Source organism: Centroberyx gerrardi, chromosome 4 (assembly GCF_048128805.1).
Source record: "Centroberyx gerrardi isolate f3 chromosome 4, fCenGer3.hap1.cur.20231027, whole genome shotgun sequence".
NCBI lineage: Eukaryota > Metazoa > Chordata > Actinopteri > Beryciformes > Berycidae > Centroberyx > Centroberyx gerrardi.
In genome coordinates this window covers 16,889,138-16,908,923 of record NC_136000.1, presented here as the reverse complement: position 1 = coordinate 16,908,923, position 19,786 = coordinate 16,889,138, and the positions used below count along the sequence as shown (strand labels likewise).

At 43.5% G+C, this 19,786-nt stretch overlaps 2 protein-coding genes across 2 annotated transcripts; both read left to right on the top strand.

The window, feature by feature from the left end:
- The first annotated feature begins 1,879 nt into the window (after positions 1-1,879).
- Positions 1,880-6,083, top strand: LOC144538574 (MOB kinase activator 2). The gene is made up of 5 exons (XM_078283229.1): positions 1,880-2,271; positions 4,397-4,536; positions 4,699-4,795; positions 5,173-5,297; positions 5,388-6,083. Exons 1-5 carry the CDS (start codon positions 2,189-2,191, stop codon positions 5,630-5,632), a joined length of 690 nt encoding a protein of 229 aa, XP_078139355.1. The 5' UTR covers positions 1,880-2,188; the 3' UTR covers positions 5,633-6,083.
- A 5,105-nt stretch (positions 6,084-11,188) lies between these two features.
- On the top strand, positions 11,189-17,021 carry adm2b (adrenomedullin 2b). The gene is made up of 2 exons (XM_071927301.2): positions 11,189-11,292; positions 16,613-17,021. Exons 1-2 carry the CDS (start codon positions 11,189-11,191, stop codon positions 17,019-17,021), a joined length of 513 nt encoding a protein of 170 aa, XP_071783402.1.
- The last annotated feature ends 2,765 nt before the right edge of the window (positions 17,022-19,786 follow it).

The following is a 19,786-nucleotide window of genomic DNA, read 5'->3' as shown; positions in this document are numbered from 1 at the left end:
GAGAACAAATTTGGTCTGGATTTATCTTAAGCAAGTCTTTTTGTGTGATGTGATCCCCTCCCCCCTAAATTCTTTTTCAAATCCCGAGTGGAGGAGGTGTTGGGGTAGGAGAGGATGCAAGGTGTCAAAGAAAAGACTACAAAGATTCATCCCAGATCACCACATGGGAAACTGGAATGAAGAGGAGCTTTGAAACCAATAGAGCTGGCCCAGTTCCACTTCCAGTCCCAAGCCCCTAGAGCCTTCCTTTAGCTCTGACAGTTATACACAAACTTTCATATTCTTGAAGCCATTTTTGCTTTTAGCCATCCAGCACTGTTGAGATGTTTTGAAATGGAACTGGGCGGCGAGTCAGGGTTAGTTTGAGTCGGGGTTTGAGCAGGAAAACAGGGCTGTTCTCCAGGTCCTTTTTAGTCAGGGTTGTGTACAGGGTCAGAATATGTCATCCCCTCCTCCCGAAACCCAAGCACTGCATCTGACCCTTACCTTTGTGTTTTGCTGTGTGTGTGTGTGTGTGTGTGTGTGTGCATCAATGAGTGTGTCTCCTATCCGGAGTGTGTGTCCTTTCCGTTGGGAGTGTTTGTGTGGTGCTGTGTAGCTACGGGTATGGTAAGATGTTACACATAATGGCATGAAGTACATTACAGAATCATCTTTAAGTGCCATTACGTTTGCACATTTAGCCTCATTTCACCTCATGGTTATGTACTGTATTTTGCAGTATGTGCCCTAAACTCTCATTGATAGACAATGGGTGGTATGATCAATTACTTTTTTTCCCCCCATCACCTGATACTTACACTGAGGCCATTGCAAAGATTAATTCTTCCGTGCATTATAGCTTACCACATTTGACGTGTGTGGATGCGTGTGTGTGGGAGTGGGTGGGAGTCCGGGACGGGGCGTTAAAGACAGCTGTGTTGTAAAATGCCTTTTTTTGTAAAGTGGACTGATGCTGGCGGTTTTTTCCGTATAGAGAGTAACGTGTCTGTTACCTGTTGTCAAATTTAGCTTGTACATTCAGATATGAACCTAATAAATATGTCAGACCATGAAGAGCGAGTCTGTTTTTGTCTCACGGATATGGCCCGCTGAAACACACACACACACACACACACACACACAGAACAGGACTCTCTCAGTAGAAGCACAAATATGTTTACCTTAAGGGCAGGTGAGCAAGAGGATTATATTGCTCACCTGTCCTTACACATTTGAGACACACTGACACAATAAATGCTGTACACACACACCATCTCCCCCAATGCAAACATAGACTGTGCCCCAGGCAGGGGGGAAACAAGTTCACATAACAGAGGGAGGCACTGAAGACACCCCTCGTGTTCATATTACATTTGTACAGTTCTCGTGTTCATATTACACTGTAGCTCTGAGTTCTTTCTATTTATTGGTCCTCTTTTCACTGTGGGTGTGTGTTTTCGTTCCTTGGCTCAGAGACACCATAGCTGTCATCACATTCCTCTATAGTTTACGAGAGGCCTAAAGATGATGAATACACCTGCTGGCACACAACAAACCTCTTGTCTCTTCTTTTTGCTCTCCTTTATCCATTCTCTCTCTCTCTCCCCTGCCTCCCTTCCATCTCTCTCCCTTGCAAAAAGGAAGAGTACCTTTTTACTTTGCCAATTGCACCTGCCTGGTCTCTTAGAGAGGGCATGCATATGGAGAAGTGAGCGTGCACGAGGAGGGGAGCCAGCCTGTCAGGGGGAGGGGAAAGGGGAAGTGGGGTTGGAAGAGAGAGGGAGAGAGAGAGAGGCGGAGTTGAGAGTGTTGTACTTGTGGGTTGTGGAGAAACCTGCCTGTCCGCTTGGATCTCGGAGAGGAGGAGCTTTAGGGGTGTGGGACTCAAACAAAGGAGACATACACTCATATACACACAGACACCAGCGCACTGGAGAGAGAGAGAGAGGCAGACAGCTGGGGAGATTCACTTTCCACAGAGACGATCCTCAACTCCTGGAATACTTGTTTTGGAAAATTTTCGAAAAAGCCCTCCTGCGTTTGTCCATTGTTTGGGACCGCAAACAATGAGCTGAGAGATGTGTGTGTGTGATCACTGGTTACCATGTGCTACCTTTAGTGTCTAGAAGTGTGTGTGTGTATGTGTGTGTGTGGGATGGCAAAGTGGGGCTGGCACGACCAACAGCTCTGCTCTTAGCTCTATGCCATGGGGGGTTGCCATAGTTACCCCTCAGCTACGGAGGCAGACACCACAACTCTTCAGCCCTCTGACATCAACAATGAAAAACTGTAAGTTGTCTGTCTCCTCTCTCTACTGTTTATCAATCCTCTATCGTTATCTCTACTTTTATTCTCAAATGTCTCAGTTTACTATCCTGGAAAAAAAAGATCACTCACTGATGTCTTGTTCATTTTCTGTAACTCTTACTATCCCGTTACTAATGTTTTTTTCAATTTTACACTACATTTTTGTATGTCCATCTCTTTTTTTATTCACTTTTCGTGTTATCTCTTGCCTTAGAAGAGTTACAGTAGTTGTTTAGGCCGCAGAAGTAAAGCCATAAGGGATCCTCAGGGTTCACTGTCTTTTTGTCCCAGTCCTACTTTATATTCTGAGACCACAAGACAAAGTAATGTATGGAAAACACAGAGCCAAGGATGGTGAGGAACGAACTAGATGAGAGAGTTGGCTGCACATGGTTTACTGAGGAATGTTCTCCAGATAAGAATGTGTGTGTGTGTGTGTGTTACATATTTGTCCGATGGCATCAGTGAAGGTGGATTCCTTGAACAGCGGGAACGCATGTGTTGTGAGAAGAGTTTTGAAATTGAATGAGGGAAGACGGTGTATGTGTGTACATGTTTTATGACAGTTATTCTGCATTACGCTGGCTCTGGGATGAGTCTTTTGGAGACAGCTGGCTGTGCTGAGTACAGTGTTTATTTCGCCCATACGGCAGAGGCAAAGGTAAACAGATGGCTAAGAGCGAGAGAGCAGGGGTCACAGAAGAGTGTGTTTACACACAAACACACCATTACAAGTAGCTCTGGGTTCTTTGTGTTTGTGTGTATGCAGGCAACTGGTAGCCAAGGGTTGGTAAGACTAATTGAGTGAATACCATGGAGCTGGAACAGAATCGCTAATAGCACGTTAACAAAGCAGGTTCCTCCGGACATTAGGGAAATGTCATGGTTCAGAAGTGCTATTTGCATCTGCTGTTACTGTCCTCTCTTGCTGTAACTCTTTACAGTAGCCTACCTTCGTACTAAAGCTACTATTTACATTCCTTACTCTTCCCCAGCCCCTCTCTCTTCTCTATTTGTATTTCTGTACAGTATCTGTCCCTGCACCTCTTCTGACCTCTACTTTGGACAAAGACTTTGCTGTTTAGACCATAAAGCTACTTCTCCCAACCCAACCCAACACCCACACACATCCCCCCAGGGGGGCCGAAACTCCATAGAGAGCACAGTGTTTCTCTTATCACAGCAGGCAAGGTCACACTGAGTAAACTCTCCATGCTGCTGTGAGAGATCTAAAACCTGAGCATGGCAGCGGCCACTTTGGAAGATTGATATTCATCCATTTTAAAAACATTTACTTAACAGAAGGTGTAGCTATCAGACAGACAGACACACCGATACACACACACACACACACACACACAGTGTAGAGTGCCTCCTCGTCGCAGCACACTACCTACGTCAGACTGGCTGTCCTGGTTTGCATAAAGTCAAATCACGCTGCGTAGTTAGACTTTCCAGGACACATCAACATTCACAAACAGCACTGTTCACTTTCTGTGCTCACACTCCGCATTTATCACAAGTTCCCAAACTGCCAGTCGTGGGTTTACTGATTATAAAGCACTACCTCTAGCTTTATCAGTATGTATATACTGATATAAGAAAGAGAAGTTTGGCAGAGGAAACTGGCTCCATGCATTACCTTGCACAAATGTTAGTACTTTTAATTATTTGCTTTGTAACGCTGACCACTGCAGCCGTATACCTCATTAACAGTAATTACACTGGCTCAGAATGGACTGGCTTCATTACATTACCTGCTGGTTTATTGGACTTTCAGGTCTGCAGTTACAGCAGTGTGTGTGTGTGTGTGTGTGTGTGTGTGTGTGTGTGTGTGTGTGTGTGTGTGTGTGTGTGTGTGTGTGTGTGTGTGTGTGTGTGTGTGTGTATGTGTGTGTGTGTGTGTGCACCAGCCAGCGAGACAGCAAGATAGAAGAGCGAGGCAGAGACCATAAAACCTGTTATCTACTGACTGCAGCAGTAGTAGTTTATCCAGTGACCTATCGATTGTTTTACACAGCAATATTTTCTTTCTCTCTTTCTCTCTCTCTCTTTCTCTATCCCTCTCTCTCTCTCTGGTTCATTAACTCTGCGCTGTGTTCCCAAGGGGAATTAATAACAATAATCTGGAGGAGCGTCCATATCTCCAGCAGCAGTATGTGTGCCAGCGGATCACACACACGGACATGTCCGCCCTCACAACCCTGCCGCCCGGCCTCGACCAGGCAGAGTGGCTGGCCAGTAACAGTAAGTAGACCCCAGAAACACACCAAGCTCTGATTGGTTGTAGCCTATATCTCCTCTTCTCCATCTACAAGAAAACCGTTCAGTTACTGTGTAGTGGGTGAGCGTTGATATACAAATACGTGCACAATGTAACTCTAGATTTTGTCCTGTTTATCTCCTCAGCGGTGGCGTTTTTCAAGCATATAAACCTGTTCTCTAGTGCATTGTCTGAGTTCTGCACTCCCAGCACCTGCCCTACTGCCTGTGGACCGGGCAACACGTACGTTCCTGAACAGCATGCACACATGGACACGGCTACATGCTTACTGGGGATAACTGGGTCTCAAATGTTCGTTATCTGGTGCATTTCATGTATAATTCTGCCTTACAAAGCTAAGCTAAGGCAGAAAAAAATACTTTATTATCTCCTGTCCTGACAAACACATTCTTGGTACAGAAGTGATTTAGTGGCACCTATGGGTCTAATTTTTGTTAAAATGAAATCTATACTTGAGGCATGACCTATGACTTTTGAAAAAAAAACACAAAATATAGTTACTGCTGTACTTTTCTAGGGCAGAATACAGAGTGTGTTGTGTCTTGGTGACAATTACTGCACAAATCTGATGGCTGTAATCTGTGTGTTGGTGTTTTTAGGGTTTATGTTTGGACCGATGAGCAGGGCAAGAAGCTGAAGTGCTCCGCCCCACTTTATTTTGACTACGCCATGTCGTACATTCAGGATCTACTGACTGATGAAGACGTGTTCCCCACCAAAGCAGGTAAATGACATGACTCCTTTTTCAACGTTTCATCGTTTTGCATTACATCTTATTTTAGTTAAGCTGTTTTCCCCGGCCCTCTTTTCCCAGGTTCAGTGTTTCCTGCAGGCTTCGTCTTTATGGTCCAGAAGGTGTTTCTGCTGTTGTTCAGAACTCTGGCTCACATTTACTGGTCTCACTACACAGAAGCACTGGCGCTGGGCCTGCACCCACACCTCAACACACTCTTCACACACCTCACACACTTCTGCCGGCAGCATGCGCTGCTGGAGCCAGAGGACACCGCGCCGCTGCAGGACCTCATCACAGCTCTGGGACAGCATGGCTACACCTAAACAGCAGCAGCACATTTTAAACTTGTTTAACCCTCACATCACACATCATTTACTCTGTGTAGCCGGTAACAAAGCCATGTAGTGATTCTCACGACTCTGGACCAAACTTTTATTTACTTCACCACATGGATTTTAAAGAAAAGGACTGACAGATGTAACTTGGTAAAAAAAAAAAAATGCCAAAAGTGCTCACACAATCTGTTCCTGTACATGGAGAATGAATAACTCAACTTTGAGTGAAAGAAAGTAAATAATACCAGACATGAGTATCTGGCTCCAGCCCCTCTAATCCTGTTGTATATAGTCTAAAGCAGTTGTTTGTGATATTGTGTGACTCTATGATATTGCATGTTGCAGTGTATTTTAAAACAAAGGTGCATCATTATGTTTTAATCAGGTCAAGAACTTCAAAGTCATTTGCCAAGTCTTCCTTGTAGACTTAACATAATAAAAAAACACTTACTGAATTGTGTTTGCTCTGGTGTCTTTTCTTTATCAACTAATACAGACAGTCCACAGTTACGAGAAACAAAATGTGACTGTATCGTATACTCTCATCTGTATAGAATGGCACAGATAGTCTCTGCAGCTTAATGTCTGCTTGTGAACATTAGTCTATAATAAAGATTTTTGACAGATATTTGCATTATTCCATAGATTTCGAAAATCCAAACACAATTCCTTGCTCTTTTCACTAGAAATTCTTCACATCTAGAAATGACTAAATAAGAAAACTGAAGGGACTGTAGAAAAACAGAGAGGAAAATTAAGTGAGCAGTCACTTCACATATATTCCAAAACTGTCATTGAAATTCAGTGCTATTTAACAATAATTTACATTTTTCATTATCATATGATCATACCATGTCTTTCTTTCAGTACTTGGACTAAGTTAATGTGTCTTTGATATGATTTAGAAGTTATCAGAACAGTTATGTTCCTCAGTATTGAGAAGCTAGGTAATTGTTGACAGTTGCACTACTGTTTTTCTCTCTTTATCAGTTTCACAGTTCTCCATGCAGGCATTCTGTCCAGTTACCTGCAGCTGGCTTATGTCTTTTTTTAGGCCCATGTCTTGATCCCCAATCCTGCATGAGCTGTTTGCAGTGTCCTCAACATGTTTCCTGAATTGGCTTGAGAACAGCTCCACCTGCTGCCCAGCACAGGAACTGAGCTAGTATCTCCCACAAAAATGGGGGAAATGTCCATCGACATTGACAGCTAACTCCTTACAGAAAAACCCTCGAGAAGAAGAGATGGTGGGTTGATGCCCCCATCCTAGCTTTCACTCCTGCATCCAACATGTGACACTGAGCTCTGTAACACCTAATGTTGGGCAGCAGGGTGGTGTAGTGATCAGGGAAACTGTCAACTGTCAACTGCAGGACCTGAGTTGAAGTCCCTGTTTTGGCAAAAGCACTTGAGACTGAGTCCCTACTAGTTAGCTAACCCTGCTCTCTGACCTGCCTGTGGATGGGTACAAACGATCCTATGGGGATCAATAAAGTATCCAATATTGTTATTAAACAGAAAATTAAATGGAATTCACTGCTGTTTCTATGATAATACACCCCAGTCTGTGTGAATATGAACAATATATGTGAATGCTCCTCTAAAGGGGTTAACTAGAGAGCCAAGGCTACTCATGGAGCTACTGCAATGACGGTGAATGGGAGACTAACTTTGTATACACTGACAGTGCCAAGTGCAATTTTACGGGATATGGGCTCATTTTCTGCCGCTAGCACCGACCACAATGAAATGAATATCATGGGATGTAAGGGCAAACATATATTCTATCAGACCACAAAGTCAATCTCTAATTCATTGTTGATTCATTGATACTACCATACAACAGAAGCTTGGCTCTCTGGTTTCTATTTCCTTGAGAGTGACTTGTTCATTTTTGCATATACTAGCCGCATTTTCAAACATCCAAACAACAGATAGGACAGGATAGGCTCCAGCCCCCCGCAACCCTGAAAAGGATTAAATACGAGAAGTTGAATGATGAATGAATGATTAGTATTGTACAGTTTCTGTTGCAGAGATGTGCAGACCATGTACTCCCAAGTTTCACCACACAGAGGCATCAAGACGCCACCTCTCTTTCTTTATGAAAGAAGCCTGAAAAACTGGTGCATGGAAAAACTAACTATTTTTCAGAATTGAGTAATAATGGTAAAGGGATTACACTAATCTGAATACTAAAAATTGGTTACTTCTATCTTGCACAAGTTGAAATAGATGACAAACATTCCATTCACATTAAAGTCTGTAAATTGGTGTAAATTGTCATTTTAACTTCATATTTTATAGAATTTAGTGGAAAACTAATCTAAAAGTAACTAAAGTAATCAGATTATTTTGCTATCAATCCATAATCTAATAGAATGTTTTGCCAATATAAATTTTAACAAGTAATACGTAATCTGTGAAAGAAAGGAAGTAACCTCAGCCCTGGTTTGGATGAGGAGCTTCACAGAAACACACCAGACTGCGTGCTTGTGCTGGTCTGATAGGCAAAACGCTCAAATGACTGATCTTCTGAAAATACAAAAAGCAGTTTGTCTGGCAAAATATGAGTTCATTATAATTGCAAATGGCCCGTGCAGAAAGTTCAAATGAAAACTTATCTCTTTGGTCTACACCTCACCTCCACCTCCCCCAACCCTCCTGCACTAGCTGCACTTGACTGCGCTTTTAGTTTTCCCCTGCTTTCACCAGAGAGATTGTTCTTTTTACTCTTTTTTTCTTTTTACTCTTGGCACTGTTTGCACCTCCACTTACACTGTTGCCCTTTCACCTCTTTGTTACAAGGCTATGTAATGATAAGTTGTGCATAAATGCCTAAAATGTAAAATGCCCATGTGCTGTACAATGTATCTGATGAAAACTATGTAACACTAATTCCAAGTTCAAAAGCTGGAGGCATCAGATTTAACCTCTACATCCCCACAAGATTTTCAATTCTAGATTAGCTGATTTCTTCAAATGGATACATGTTGAATCAGATCAAAAACAGTCACCACGATGGAAACAGAGGTGAGGGAGATTGTCCATAGTGTGCAATATGTGTCCCGATAGGTTTAGCTGCATGTTGCACCTATTATAGAGTGTGAATGCGGCCAGACAGCCTGCTGCCTCTCTGATTTCAGCTCTTGGTGTCCAGCAGGCCTTCAGAGTTAAGACTGAAACTGAAACTCAGCCTCTCCACTGAGAGCCAAAGCATCTTTGCCTGCAAGGAGATCAGATAGAGATGGGATAAGTCTCTACTGTGGATACACTCTCTCTCACACACACACACACACATGCACACACACACTGCCACACACACACACTCACACTCTCTCTCTCTCTCGCCCTCTCTCTCACACACACACACACACACACAGTGGTCTGTTCTTGGGACAGATAGGAGATGTGTTAATGCACATGTTGGACTGAGTTGAGGCTCACAGTGTTAGAAAACGGAGCTTAGAAGGTAATACTGCAAACTGCTGAGTCACACACACGCTCACACACACACACACACACACTCAGTCATTTAATTAAGGCCGGAGCCACCTCCACATACAGAGCATTCCTTTAATCAGGTTCAGACTCTGAGCCTCTCATCTCCGTTCCCTCCTCACAAAAAAAAAAAAGCCTAATTTCTGCCAGTCAGAGGGCAAAGTTGTGCTTGTACAATGAAACTGACAGAATGGGATCAATGCAACCAATTTAGAGCCAAACAAACTCTCTCTATCTTTGCCTTTACTGTCTCCAAGCCTTACTTTGTGGTATTTTATGAATCTAGGGATACAGTGACAGTATTGGTCGGGCTGGCTGACCCACAGGAATTAGAGTTACATAAACGTATAAATGTGTACGAGTCTGCGCACGCACACCCATACACACACACACACACACACACACACATACTTTGATGACTGGTATCAGATATTGCTTCATATCAAATTCTATCAAGTGCACCACAGGGAAACCACAGGTGTGCAGCATCCAGAGGTCGTGTTATATGCAGCATACCATTCATAGCACACTTTACAGCCACAGTGACATGTCTGCAACCCACATCTCGAAAATAAACCATAAGGAGGGGAGATACACTCTACTCAACCAGAACAGCCACATCCATGAACATATATGGAGAGGAAACAGCTGGTTACTTCTTGTAACTGTAAAAAATGTGTTAGATTTCTCCAGGGATTTATTTGGATGAAACAAAACGAGTCAACAGAGTGACCAATATGAAGTGACTGCTGATGATTTGTTTTTTATTAGCATTCAAACGTGTCTTGCTGGGTTGTAAAGATAAATGTCAGTTTTTGCAGTTTGCTTTACAAATGTCAACTGAGCCTGTTCCGCACCAGAGTAACAACTGTTAAAAAGGGCACATAGGCATGAATCTAGATTGACAAAGCTTTTACTGTATATATAGTGCGGCTGAAACCATTGATTTCTCTGCAGCTGTTGTGGAACAACCTACAGCCTCACTCCAACAGGCACTGCACTATAAACCTGTTCTGCATCCATTCATCTCTTATCAGCAAAGCCTTATAGTGAGCTAATTATTAACGGATAATTGTATTTATCAATTTCTATTCCATCTTCCACAATCGAACTTCACACCTCAAGGTCTCACCAACACCTTGGACTGCAGAAGTTCATTTTAATCACAACTCATATCTCCTCTAGCCTTCTGACTCCTATTATGGCTTTGTTATTGGCTTATTACAAACTTGCTGTGTATCACAGGACAGGTCCAGTAGTCTATTTCCAAATGGGCCAAGCTCCCACTCTGGCCATGCAAAAATGAAAAAAAAAACACAGTCAATCTATAATAAAATTTTATAAGGATACAAAAGTAGCCTATATCAGAGCAAAGCAAAGGTCATCGGAATATTACTGAGAGGAGATAAAAAAATATATATATATTAAGTGAAATAAGGTCACTATGAACACTAGTAATTTGTCGTCGGGGTTATTAGGAGAATGGACCAAAAAAACAAAAATATACTGCAAAATGTATCTCTGATAACCTAGATTACATGAGATGACCAGAGTCCTTGAGGATTAATTAAATTGTGGGGTTCATTAGAGGTTGGGCTGTTGAGTGGGACAGACAAATACCCTTCCTCCTCCTCCTCCTCCCCCTCCCCCTCCTCCTCCTCTCTCAATCAGGCTTTATAAATGAGAAAGCTTGGGAGTCCAGTTGCTCCCGATGTGAGCCTCAATGAGCATCTGAGTTTTCAGGTCTTTCTTCGGGATTTCTTTACCATTAACAACGAGAGAAGGTCAGTTTGGAGAGGATGCAATAGACACGACTGATGAGTAGGACAGCTGCCAGTGTCACTCAATTACGGGATAATTTAGGTTACTTGTTGCCTCATTTAAGGTTCATATGACACTTCAAAAACATTTGTGCCAGCTCTGATACAGTTTACACTGGATTTGTTCGCAGTTTTTTCCCTGATCTGTTTTTGTTTTTTAATAGGGGGATTTGGTCTTCCGAGGTCCGCGTCCCCCGGGACCGAGCGTCCCCGCTGCCCCGCCATGTGTGCGCTCCTCCCGGCGTGGCTGTGCCTCATCCTCGGCCTCCTGCCTCTGGAGATCCAGTCCCGGGCTTTGACTCTGCAGACCCTGACTCACAGACACAGGTAGGGCTGCACTGCTGATTAGTTATTGTTCCACTTGAAGGTGGGGAATGAGAATATCGCCTGTTTAAAGCTAAAACAACTGAAAACCATGTACTTATTTATGTTTTTATCTTGCAAAATGTTTGTTTCAGACTGCTGTTTTATAATGATACATTGGCCTATGATGAAGGGGAGGAAAGTGAAAAGTGATTCCTGACGAAAAATAAATAGGCTATAATATAGGCTACCCATAATAATCCTATAGAGACGTTTAGTGAGTCTGTGACACTCAGTAGTAAGTTTATACTTTATTGTACTTAATAGCATTTTTAACCACTATAGCATCATTTTAATATTCCTATAATATTTCTAGTTTTGCTGTGATATCCCTATAGTATCCAATTATAGGAATATGGTGAAAATCAAAACTTCAGACTGTTGATTCATTATGATGAATAGTGGTGAAGAGGAGGAAGCGGGAGCATTAGGCCTATGTGAGAAAATGCTATAACCACAGAATGAGGCAATTTCTCTCAGCAGCAAAAAGCGCCAGGAGATCTGAGAGAGGTGGGGTGATTTAGTAAGGATTGGGGACAAGGATACACGCACATACCGAGGGGCCGGCAGCAAACAAGCCACAGACAAAGGCATAGTAGAATAAATATCAGTTTGTAGGTTGTGATAACGTGGGAATCAGACCTATAAGCACATCTTGTGATCCAGCACCACAGTCACGACATTTCGAGTCAACCGTCACATGCAGGCTTGAGATGGCGTTGCCTCATATGATCAGATTTGTTTTCCCAGTATCTGTAATCTGATTGAGTTACTGTAACAGATCTCCATTATCATTATTTTTGCTCTAAACTCACTGCAGCCGTGCTGTAATGTCATTTGTCACTCTCCAGCCCTGCACAGGATATTCTCTTTTTCAATGTGGTAGTTCTAGTAATTCTATATCTACAGTGGGTTTCAGCTGGTGTGTGTGTGTGTGTGTGTGTGTGTGTGTGTGTGTGTGAGAGAGAGAGAGAGAGAGAGAGAGAGAGAGAGAGAGAGAGAGAGAGAGAGAGAGAGGGAGAATGTGTGTTTTATGAGCCTTATGTAACAGGGATTTTTCCATAATTTGTCCTTTTTTAGCATTTTAATCCCACAACTGTGAGTACAGTTACACTTCCCATTGAGTGTTACGGTAGAATTAGCTTACTAACCACTGAGGGCAAACTGGGTTTTTTTGAATAGAGGAGTGCAGAGTAGCTGAACAATATATTGACAAAGCTTGGGAACAATTGAGTTATTGACACATTGTACCGTTTCATCATGTCAGTGGCAAAGATCCATGTGCTGAACACATGGTCTGTTTGAGCGAGAACATTTTGTACATTTGTATACATATGTGTCGTTTTTTGTGTGGTTTTGTTGTTTTTCATTTTCCAATTTTTATCTGCCGTAGGTATTATCTTATATTTGCTGCATTTATTGCTACAACATTTTTATTTTCTTCCACATTCTTGTGCTACAATGTTGTCTTGTCTTTTGTTGACCATCTGATGTTATAAATTATTTGTACTTTTTTTTAAATTTGAAAAAGACCTTTAAAAAGGCTTCAGTGCAATGAGGCCCAGCAGGTGCCTGTAGGCCATAACAGGCTGAGTGTGTTTGGTTCTCAGTGTGATTCAACACTGATAGATGCAGCATAACACAGTCAGTGGCACTTTACTAAGTCCCCCTAAAGAAAAATTAAAGGATCCTATAGTCATTTAGGAAAGAGAGAGAGAGAGGGAGAGTGAGAGAGAGGGGGGGGGGGGGAATATAACAAATAGGCCCATTAACACCGGCATTAGTAGAGGAGAAAAACTGGGGCTCTGGTAGGGGCAAGAAAGTTTTCTTCGTGTGAAGTAGTTGTGAGGAGTGACGACAGGAAAAAGGTGTATGAGTGTGAGTGTGTGTGTGTGTGTGTGTGTGTGTGTCCAGTTCCTCTGTGGAGAACCCCATGCTGGGCTCTAACTTGGGAGGAATGCTGGAGAAGCTCCTTTATCGGGCCCAGACTCTCCAAAGGTCCAAACCTTGGACTCTCTCACACTCCTACACTCATGTGGATACACACACACACACACACACACATACACACACAAAGAGAGAGACAGAGAGAGAGAGGGGAAGGGAGGGAGGGAGAGAAGAATAGAGCTCAGTACCTCAGTCCAGTTGCAATAAAAAGGTCCAGAACACAAGATTGTTCTCCACCTCCTCAGACTGTTATCAACTTCATCCTTTGATCACGTCAATGTCGATTACTATCTAACAATTTAACACCCGGCTCTTATCATGCGGGCCTTTGAGGCAGAGGTAAACCCGGTCAAACTTTATAACACCGAGACTACTACAGAACAATTCTCCTCCACTGATGTGATACATGTATATCGAAGCCATTCGAAATCAATTAATGAATAAGTGTTTTCTTGTGACACACTGGCTGCTGTAGTCTGTCTGTCTGTCTGACGACGGGAAACACGAGCAAACGTCAGTGTGTGAACAGAACCATTGATAGAGAGTTTGCTCTGGCTGGTTTAGAATTACACACACAGACCCTCCGGGTAATTGTGGCTGAGAGCAGTGACAGTGAAATTTGTTGAGTTGGCATAGCTAACATCTCAAAAAAATACAAAATAGTGTTTGGAGTGAGTTGATGAGCTACAAATATATGATTTGGAGGGTTTCTATGCTAGTTTTTTTTCCCTCTTAGCCCCAGCTGTCCATTCACAGACTTCACTGGTATGACTTAGACACACACACACATACACACACACACACACACACTGCACCCACTCTTATTGGTTTATGCTGTATGCCAGTGCAACTCTACAACTGTGTTGCATAGAGCTAGGCAAGTCGGTTGCTGTTCGGTGGCCTACATTTCCTTGTATTGGGAAGCACCTCAGCACGCCAAGTGGCTTTTCCTCCAGAGACAACTGTGTTCTAACCCTAGCCACAGGTGGCCCCCTCACCCTGTGTGTGTGTGTGTGTGTGTGTGTGTGCGTGTGTGTGAGAGAGAGAGAGAGAGAGAGAAAGAGAGAGAGAGAGAGAATGAGTGCACGTAGGTGTAGAGCATAGACTGTAGGCAAATAAGTGTATGCCCGTGTGTGTGCGTGTGTGTGTGTGTTGGTAAACACTTGCTTGCTGCCAGGGAGTCACATGTTTCTTGCACGTGTGCGCCCTACTAATGTCCCCCCAACATTACGCCAGAGTGCAGGAGTGTTTGTGTAACGTCCAGAGCTGCGAACCTTCAGCGTCCAATAAGTGCTGGGAGGATCTGGAGGAGCGGAGACGTCGGCACAAAAACAATCAGGCCAATCTGTCTACTTATGCTCACCGGTCTAACACACAACATCAATGCCTTTTCAATGAATAGTGAGTAGGGAGTGGAGTGAGTTGGTCAGTGAATGAATGCGTGTGTGTGTGTGTGTTGGCAGTGTGAGCCCAAGATGCCCAGCCAGAAGACTGAGCAGAATACCAGTGAGGATTACAGGATAAGGATCATATCCTGGCCCACTTTCCAGACTAAACAAACAAACACAAACATTATCTGTCTCCGTCTTCGCCCCCCTTCTTCTGCTTCTTTCTCACCTCTTGAATACACTTGTGCATGGGGAGGCGGAGGCACACACACACACACACACACACACACACACACAAACACACACAGATTGTCTCTTTTGCAGGACAGTAGAGCATCATGTGGTTAGAAAGATTGCCAAGAATACTCGCTGCACAGGACAGAGGATCAATGCAACGATCTACAGTCATGTGTAAAATTCTGTTCATTTGTAATCCACATCCTTGAGCATTGCTAATTACTCATAGAATAGAGCATTAATGTGATTTACATCATTAAGTTATGTAACCCCCAGCACACACACACACACACACACACACATACAGGACATAAATAATACTTATGTTATTATTTAAAACCTCCCATTGCAATACAAATGCAGTGACATTATTTGGGAGTTTGAGCAGTTTGAAAAGCGACCTGTGCTGGCCAGCAGAGGGCCTCATAATCGCCAGAAGCATATAAATTGTTCACAGACTGTAAGAAAATATTACACATTCAATCACAACAGGGAAGGCAAAAACAGAAGGCTATGATGTGATAGGGGTTGCGGATGGAGCCACCACTTGGTGCTGTCAGCATGATAAAAGGCTAAACACGGTGTCAAATCTTAAGTTCAGAAATGGGCAAAGGGATTACTGTGTTATTGTTTAGGATTAGCGAAACTAAAGCTCCAAGTGCTCTGAGTGCACTTGTGCTTCCCTCCGTATTATGTTGTGCTTTTTAGTGTGTTGCGTAATCTCCGACAGGTCACATGACCAAACAGACAGGTTCAACACCGGCAGTTGAACCCCTGAATGTGTGACAGAGAGTGGGGGGCGAATGGAAGAGAAAGAAGGCATTGTAGAAGTGAGAAAGGAGTAAGACTAGACGGGGCAGGGAGGTGAGGAGGAAAGTCCTCGAACCCCCTGAAACCTCCGAGGAGAGCGGTGGAGTAGGCGCCTCTTGACTGAAAGCCCCCATCTGTGTCTCTCCCTTTTCATTCTAACAGGACCAATTTTAATGATTCGCCGACAGCCAAGAAACAGTAATAACCGGTGACTCTTTAACTGTGTGTTGTTTGCAGGTGGGGATGAGTAAGCATGGCTGGGTTATACTGTCCAAGAGAGAGGCTTACAGTTTAATGAGTGTTGTCGTAAATAAGAAAATCATTTCATGCGTGGAAAGCAGTTCAGTAGTAACACCACAGCACACACACACTAGCATGCTGCATTCCCTGCTCATAGGCACACACAGGCAAAAAGATCATGAGTGAAAGGCACAAGTGAGTGAGCTGGCAGGCTGTCATGACAGACATGCACACACACGTGTACACACACTTACCCACACAATCAGATACAGAGATGGTGCGGTTGGATAGGCCGGCTACAGACCTGAACTCCCACCTGTCCACCACCCTCTGTCTATCAGTCCATCTATCTTTCCTTCTCACTTTCTCTCTCAATCCCCTCTTTCTCTGTTTCATTGGCCTTTGCAGAAGTCCGCCTGGGGGGGGGGGGGGGGAAGTATAGAATGAGTGCAGTTTAGTCATTGCAGCAGTACAAGCTTGACTTCTTGTGAGGCATTTCATCTGGTCCGAATGATCAAATTCCACCTAGAAACCCGAGGAGGGGACTGGCGCTCATGAGTGACTGGGCAGTGTGTGTGTGTGTGTGTGTGAGGATATAATGTTTTACTCTGCCTTTCCATTGTATCTAACCATCATTCTCTCTCTCCCTCTCTGTATCTTAGATTGGCTTTACCCAGAAGCCCTAGATTCCCAAAGTCGTCTCCTCTCATCATCATGCCCACTGCTTCTGGTCTCTCCGTTGCCCTTGACAACAACATCGCCCAGGGAGACAGACACATCATTTGGAGGGCCCTTCTGCACAAAGAACCCCCGCAGAGGCTGTCCGACCAACCGCTCGACCAAAGCGACAGCGCGCCAGGGGAAGGGCCGGCCTGGCAGCGGGGGTCACGGGGTCGTCGCCATGCCAACAGCGGCGGCGTGAGGGGCCACGGCCAGCTGATGAGGGTGGGGTGCGTCCTGGGGACCTGTCAGGTTCAGAACCTCAGCCACCGTCTCTACCAGCTGATTGGACAGAGCGGGAGAGAAGACTCCTCCCCCATCAACCCCCGCAGCCCTCACAGCTACGGCTAAGGCCACGCCCCTCGACACCAGAGAGACAACTTTATCGACAACCATCAGAAAACTTTAATCAACAGGTCCATTGTTGCAGCAGTACGACTCCGTATTAGGGTCATTGTAGGTGACTTTTTTTTTTAAGCAGCTGGAGGGGAAATTTCTCACAAATTTCTGAATTTCTTTTTTTTTTTTTTCTCATAAATTTCTGACTTAAATCTCAGAAATTCTGATTTTTTTCTCAGAATATTATTCCCCTCCCCCTGGTTGCAGTAAAAACAAAATCACCTATAATGGCCCAAATATTCCGTCATACATCAGTGATACAATTAGGGCAGGCAATAAATCTAGATGTCCGTCTTTGATGTCCGTCTTTATGTGTCTTCTAATCACGGCTGCTTAACAATTAACATAATACCTGTGTGGTGGCATTTATCCTGCGTGTCGGTGCGATATCAACCACTTAGCGATATACGAGGACAAACAGTGAAACAGTGAAACTCTCTGTGTCAAACAGGCCTGCTGTACCTGGCCCTGCCTCCGCCTCAGCAGAGTGGGCGCCCGGCTGATGTCCGCTGTCGTAGAAGGTCGTCGTCAGCGACCCCGCTGAGCTGAACTTAACCTAGCTGAGCTCTAATCCGTCCCGCTGTGCCTCAGAAACAACCTTCATCTCCCCCCCTTCCAACAAGTAGCTTTACGTTAGTCCAGACAGAAACTAAGAATAACCTCCAGCCAAACCCCTTAACCCTTCAACCAAAACCCTACAGTGTAAAATAACCACTAACCCTAATCCATGATCCACCCAAACGCTTCTTAACACACACCTGGTCTTTACTCACTCAATAGGCAAACCAGACAGACAGCGGACAGCCATGCTCCTTTAACCGTCAATCTACGATGCCTAGCTTCAATTCTTGCCCTTATCAAGAGTTTTTTTTTAGCCTCATTCAGTTTTATCCATCTCTAAGGCCTTGTAGTCTAAGAGTTTCACTTCCAAATTGAGCATCACTGTGAGTGACTGTCAATGTATTGTGTGTCTTATGAAGCTTTATAGTCGTATGCCATTCTCTGAGTTAGCTTTAACTCCAATTTCCATAGCTGTTCTTAAAGGTCAAGTGTTATTAGGAACACATGAAAGCACTTTATTGTTCACTGCATTCACATTCAGTATGACTTGAATTGTAAAGACGTGTTATTTAACTTTAAATTAATGAGACCATTTTGCTGTAAATATTCCATTTTACTAAATCTTTGTGTCAATGTGAGGACCCCTTCAAAGTAAAAGCATCCTTTTATAAACTATCTCTGTTGCTTTCACCTAATCCTTTGTTTTTATAATAGCAGCCTTGTGTAATAAAACTTGAATCAACCTTTCAAGTGTATTGTATCTGTCTAACAGTATTCTGGGGTGAGAGCATGGCCATTGTGTTATTAATGGCCATTTATACCCTGCTATGTAGTTTATGATTGGAAAATGTGCCTCATAACTAGTCAGTGGTACTGATTGCTAATCTTAGCTACTAGACACACACACACACACACACACACACATTAAAGGTGTCCTTAGGGTTGGAGATAAGGGAGATCAAGAGTCCACACAGGGGGTGTAACCCATAAGAGAATTTTCCTATGGGGATCAATACAGTATGACATCACATTAGCAGCTAGAGTGTATCTCTTGCTCTGCATTAAAGCAGACAAATATGAATATCGCCTCTTCTTCACACATTAAATCCAAAGCAGTGAGACGGACACGTTTTAGCCCATTTACTACACTGCACACATACTTTACATAACCACCGACCTTTTTCCAAAGCACACCACACTTTTTTAGATTTTTTAATATTGACTCGATTTCCCTATTTTTTAAAACCCAAACATTCAGGTTTAGAAGTCACGGATTGGATTTGCATTTAGTTCATAAAACAACTATTTTCTGGCAGAGACGCACATTCTGTACACTTTTATAGTGTGTAACTTTGTAGGGTGCAGATGTGGTTTGTAACGTTATAATGTGGAAGTGCAGGTCCTGGAATAAACATGGAATATTGATGGCAGCGTGTATTGTGGGTAACAAAGGTGCAGGTGACAGCGGTGTAGTGGACTGGGCAAAGAGGGGGCTGTTTCTGGGACGCTGGAATACACTGCTGACCCTTCTTGAGGTGTCCTGGGCCTAATTCAATGAAGGAAGCTGCCCACTTGAAACTCTAAAGACTGGCCTATACTCACTCACCCTGAAAGCTACAGTAGGAAGCCGGTGAATGTTGCTGCCTGTCTTATGGTGTTGTAGTTTTATGACGGGATAGCCCGATGTTTGCTATAGTACTCATTTGCATGGTAGTAGTATATTATTTTGTTAAACTCTGAATTGGGCCTCTATATGAATGCTCACCGTGGTTTATGGCACAAGGGATAGTAACATCATATCCTGTGTATTGATAAATGTGTGGGTGTCTCTACATGGAAAGCATTTCAGGGTTCAGCTGAGAGGAATGGTGCATTCATGTCATCAGATAAATGGGAAAAAAGTCGTTTTCCTACTGCCAGACTAACTATCATAACTTTGTAAAGCAATAAGAAGCCAAATCCACATAATATTTCTCACCATGTCCATGTTTGGTTATCGTTTGTCTTCTGGGTTTGATTTTCCGACCAAACAGCACGTGAATGCAATGCTGTTTGCCAGCCGACTGTGAGTTCCGGATGTCGGAGCTTCCCACCAGCACGTGAACGCAACAAAAGTGCGTGTAGACTTTTCGAATCCGTGCGGTGTTGCAGCCCAA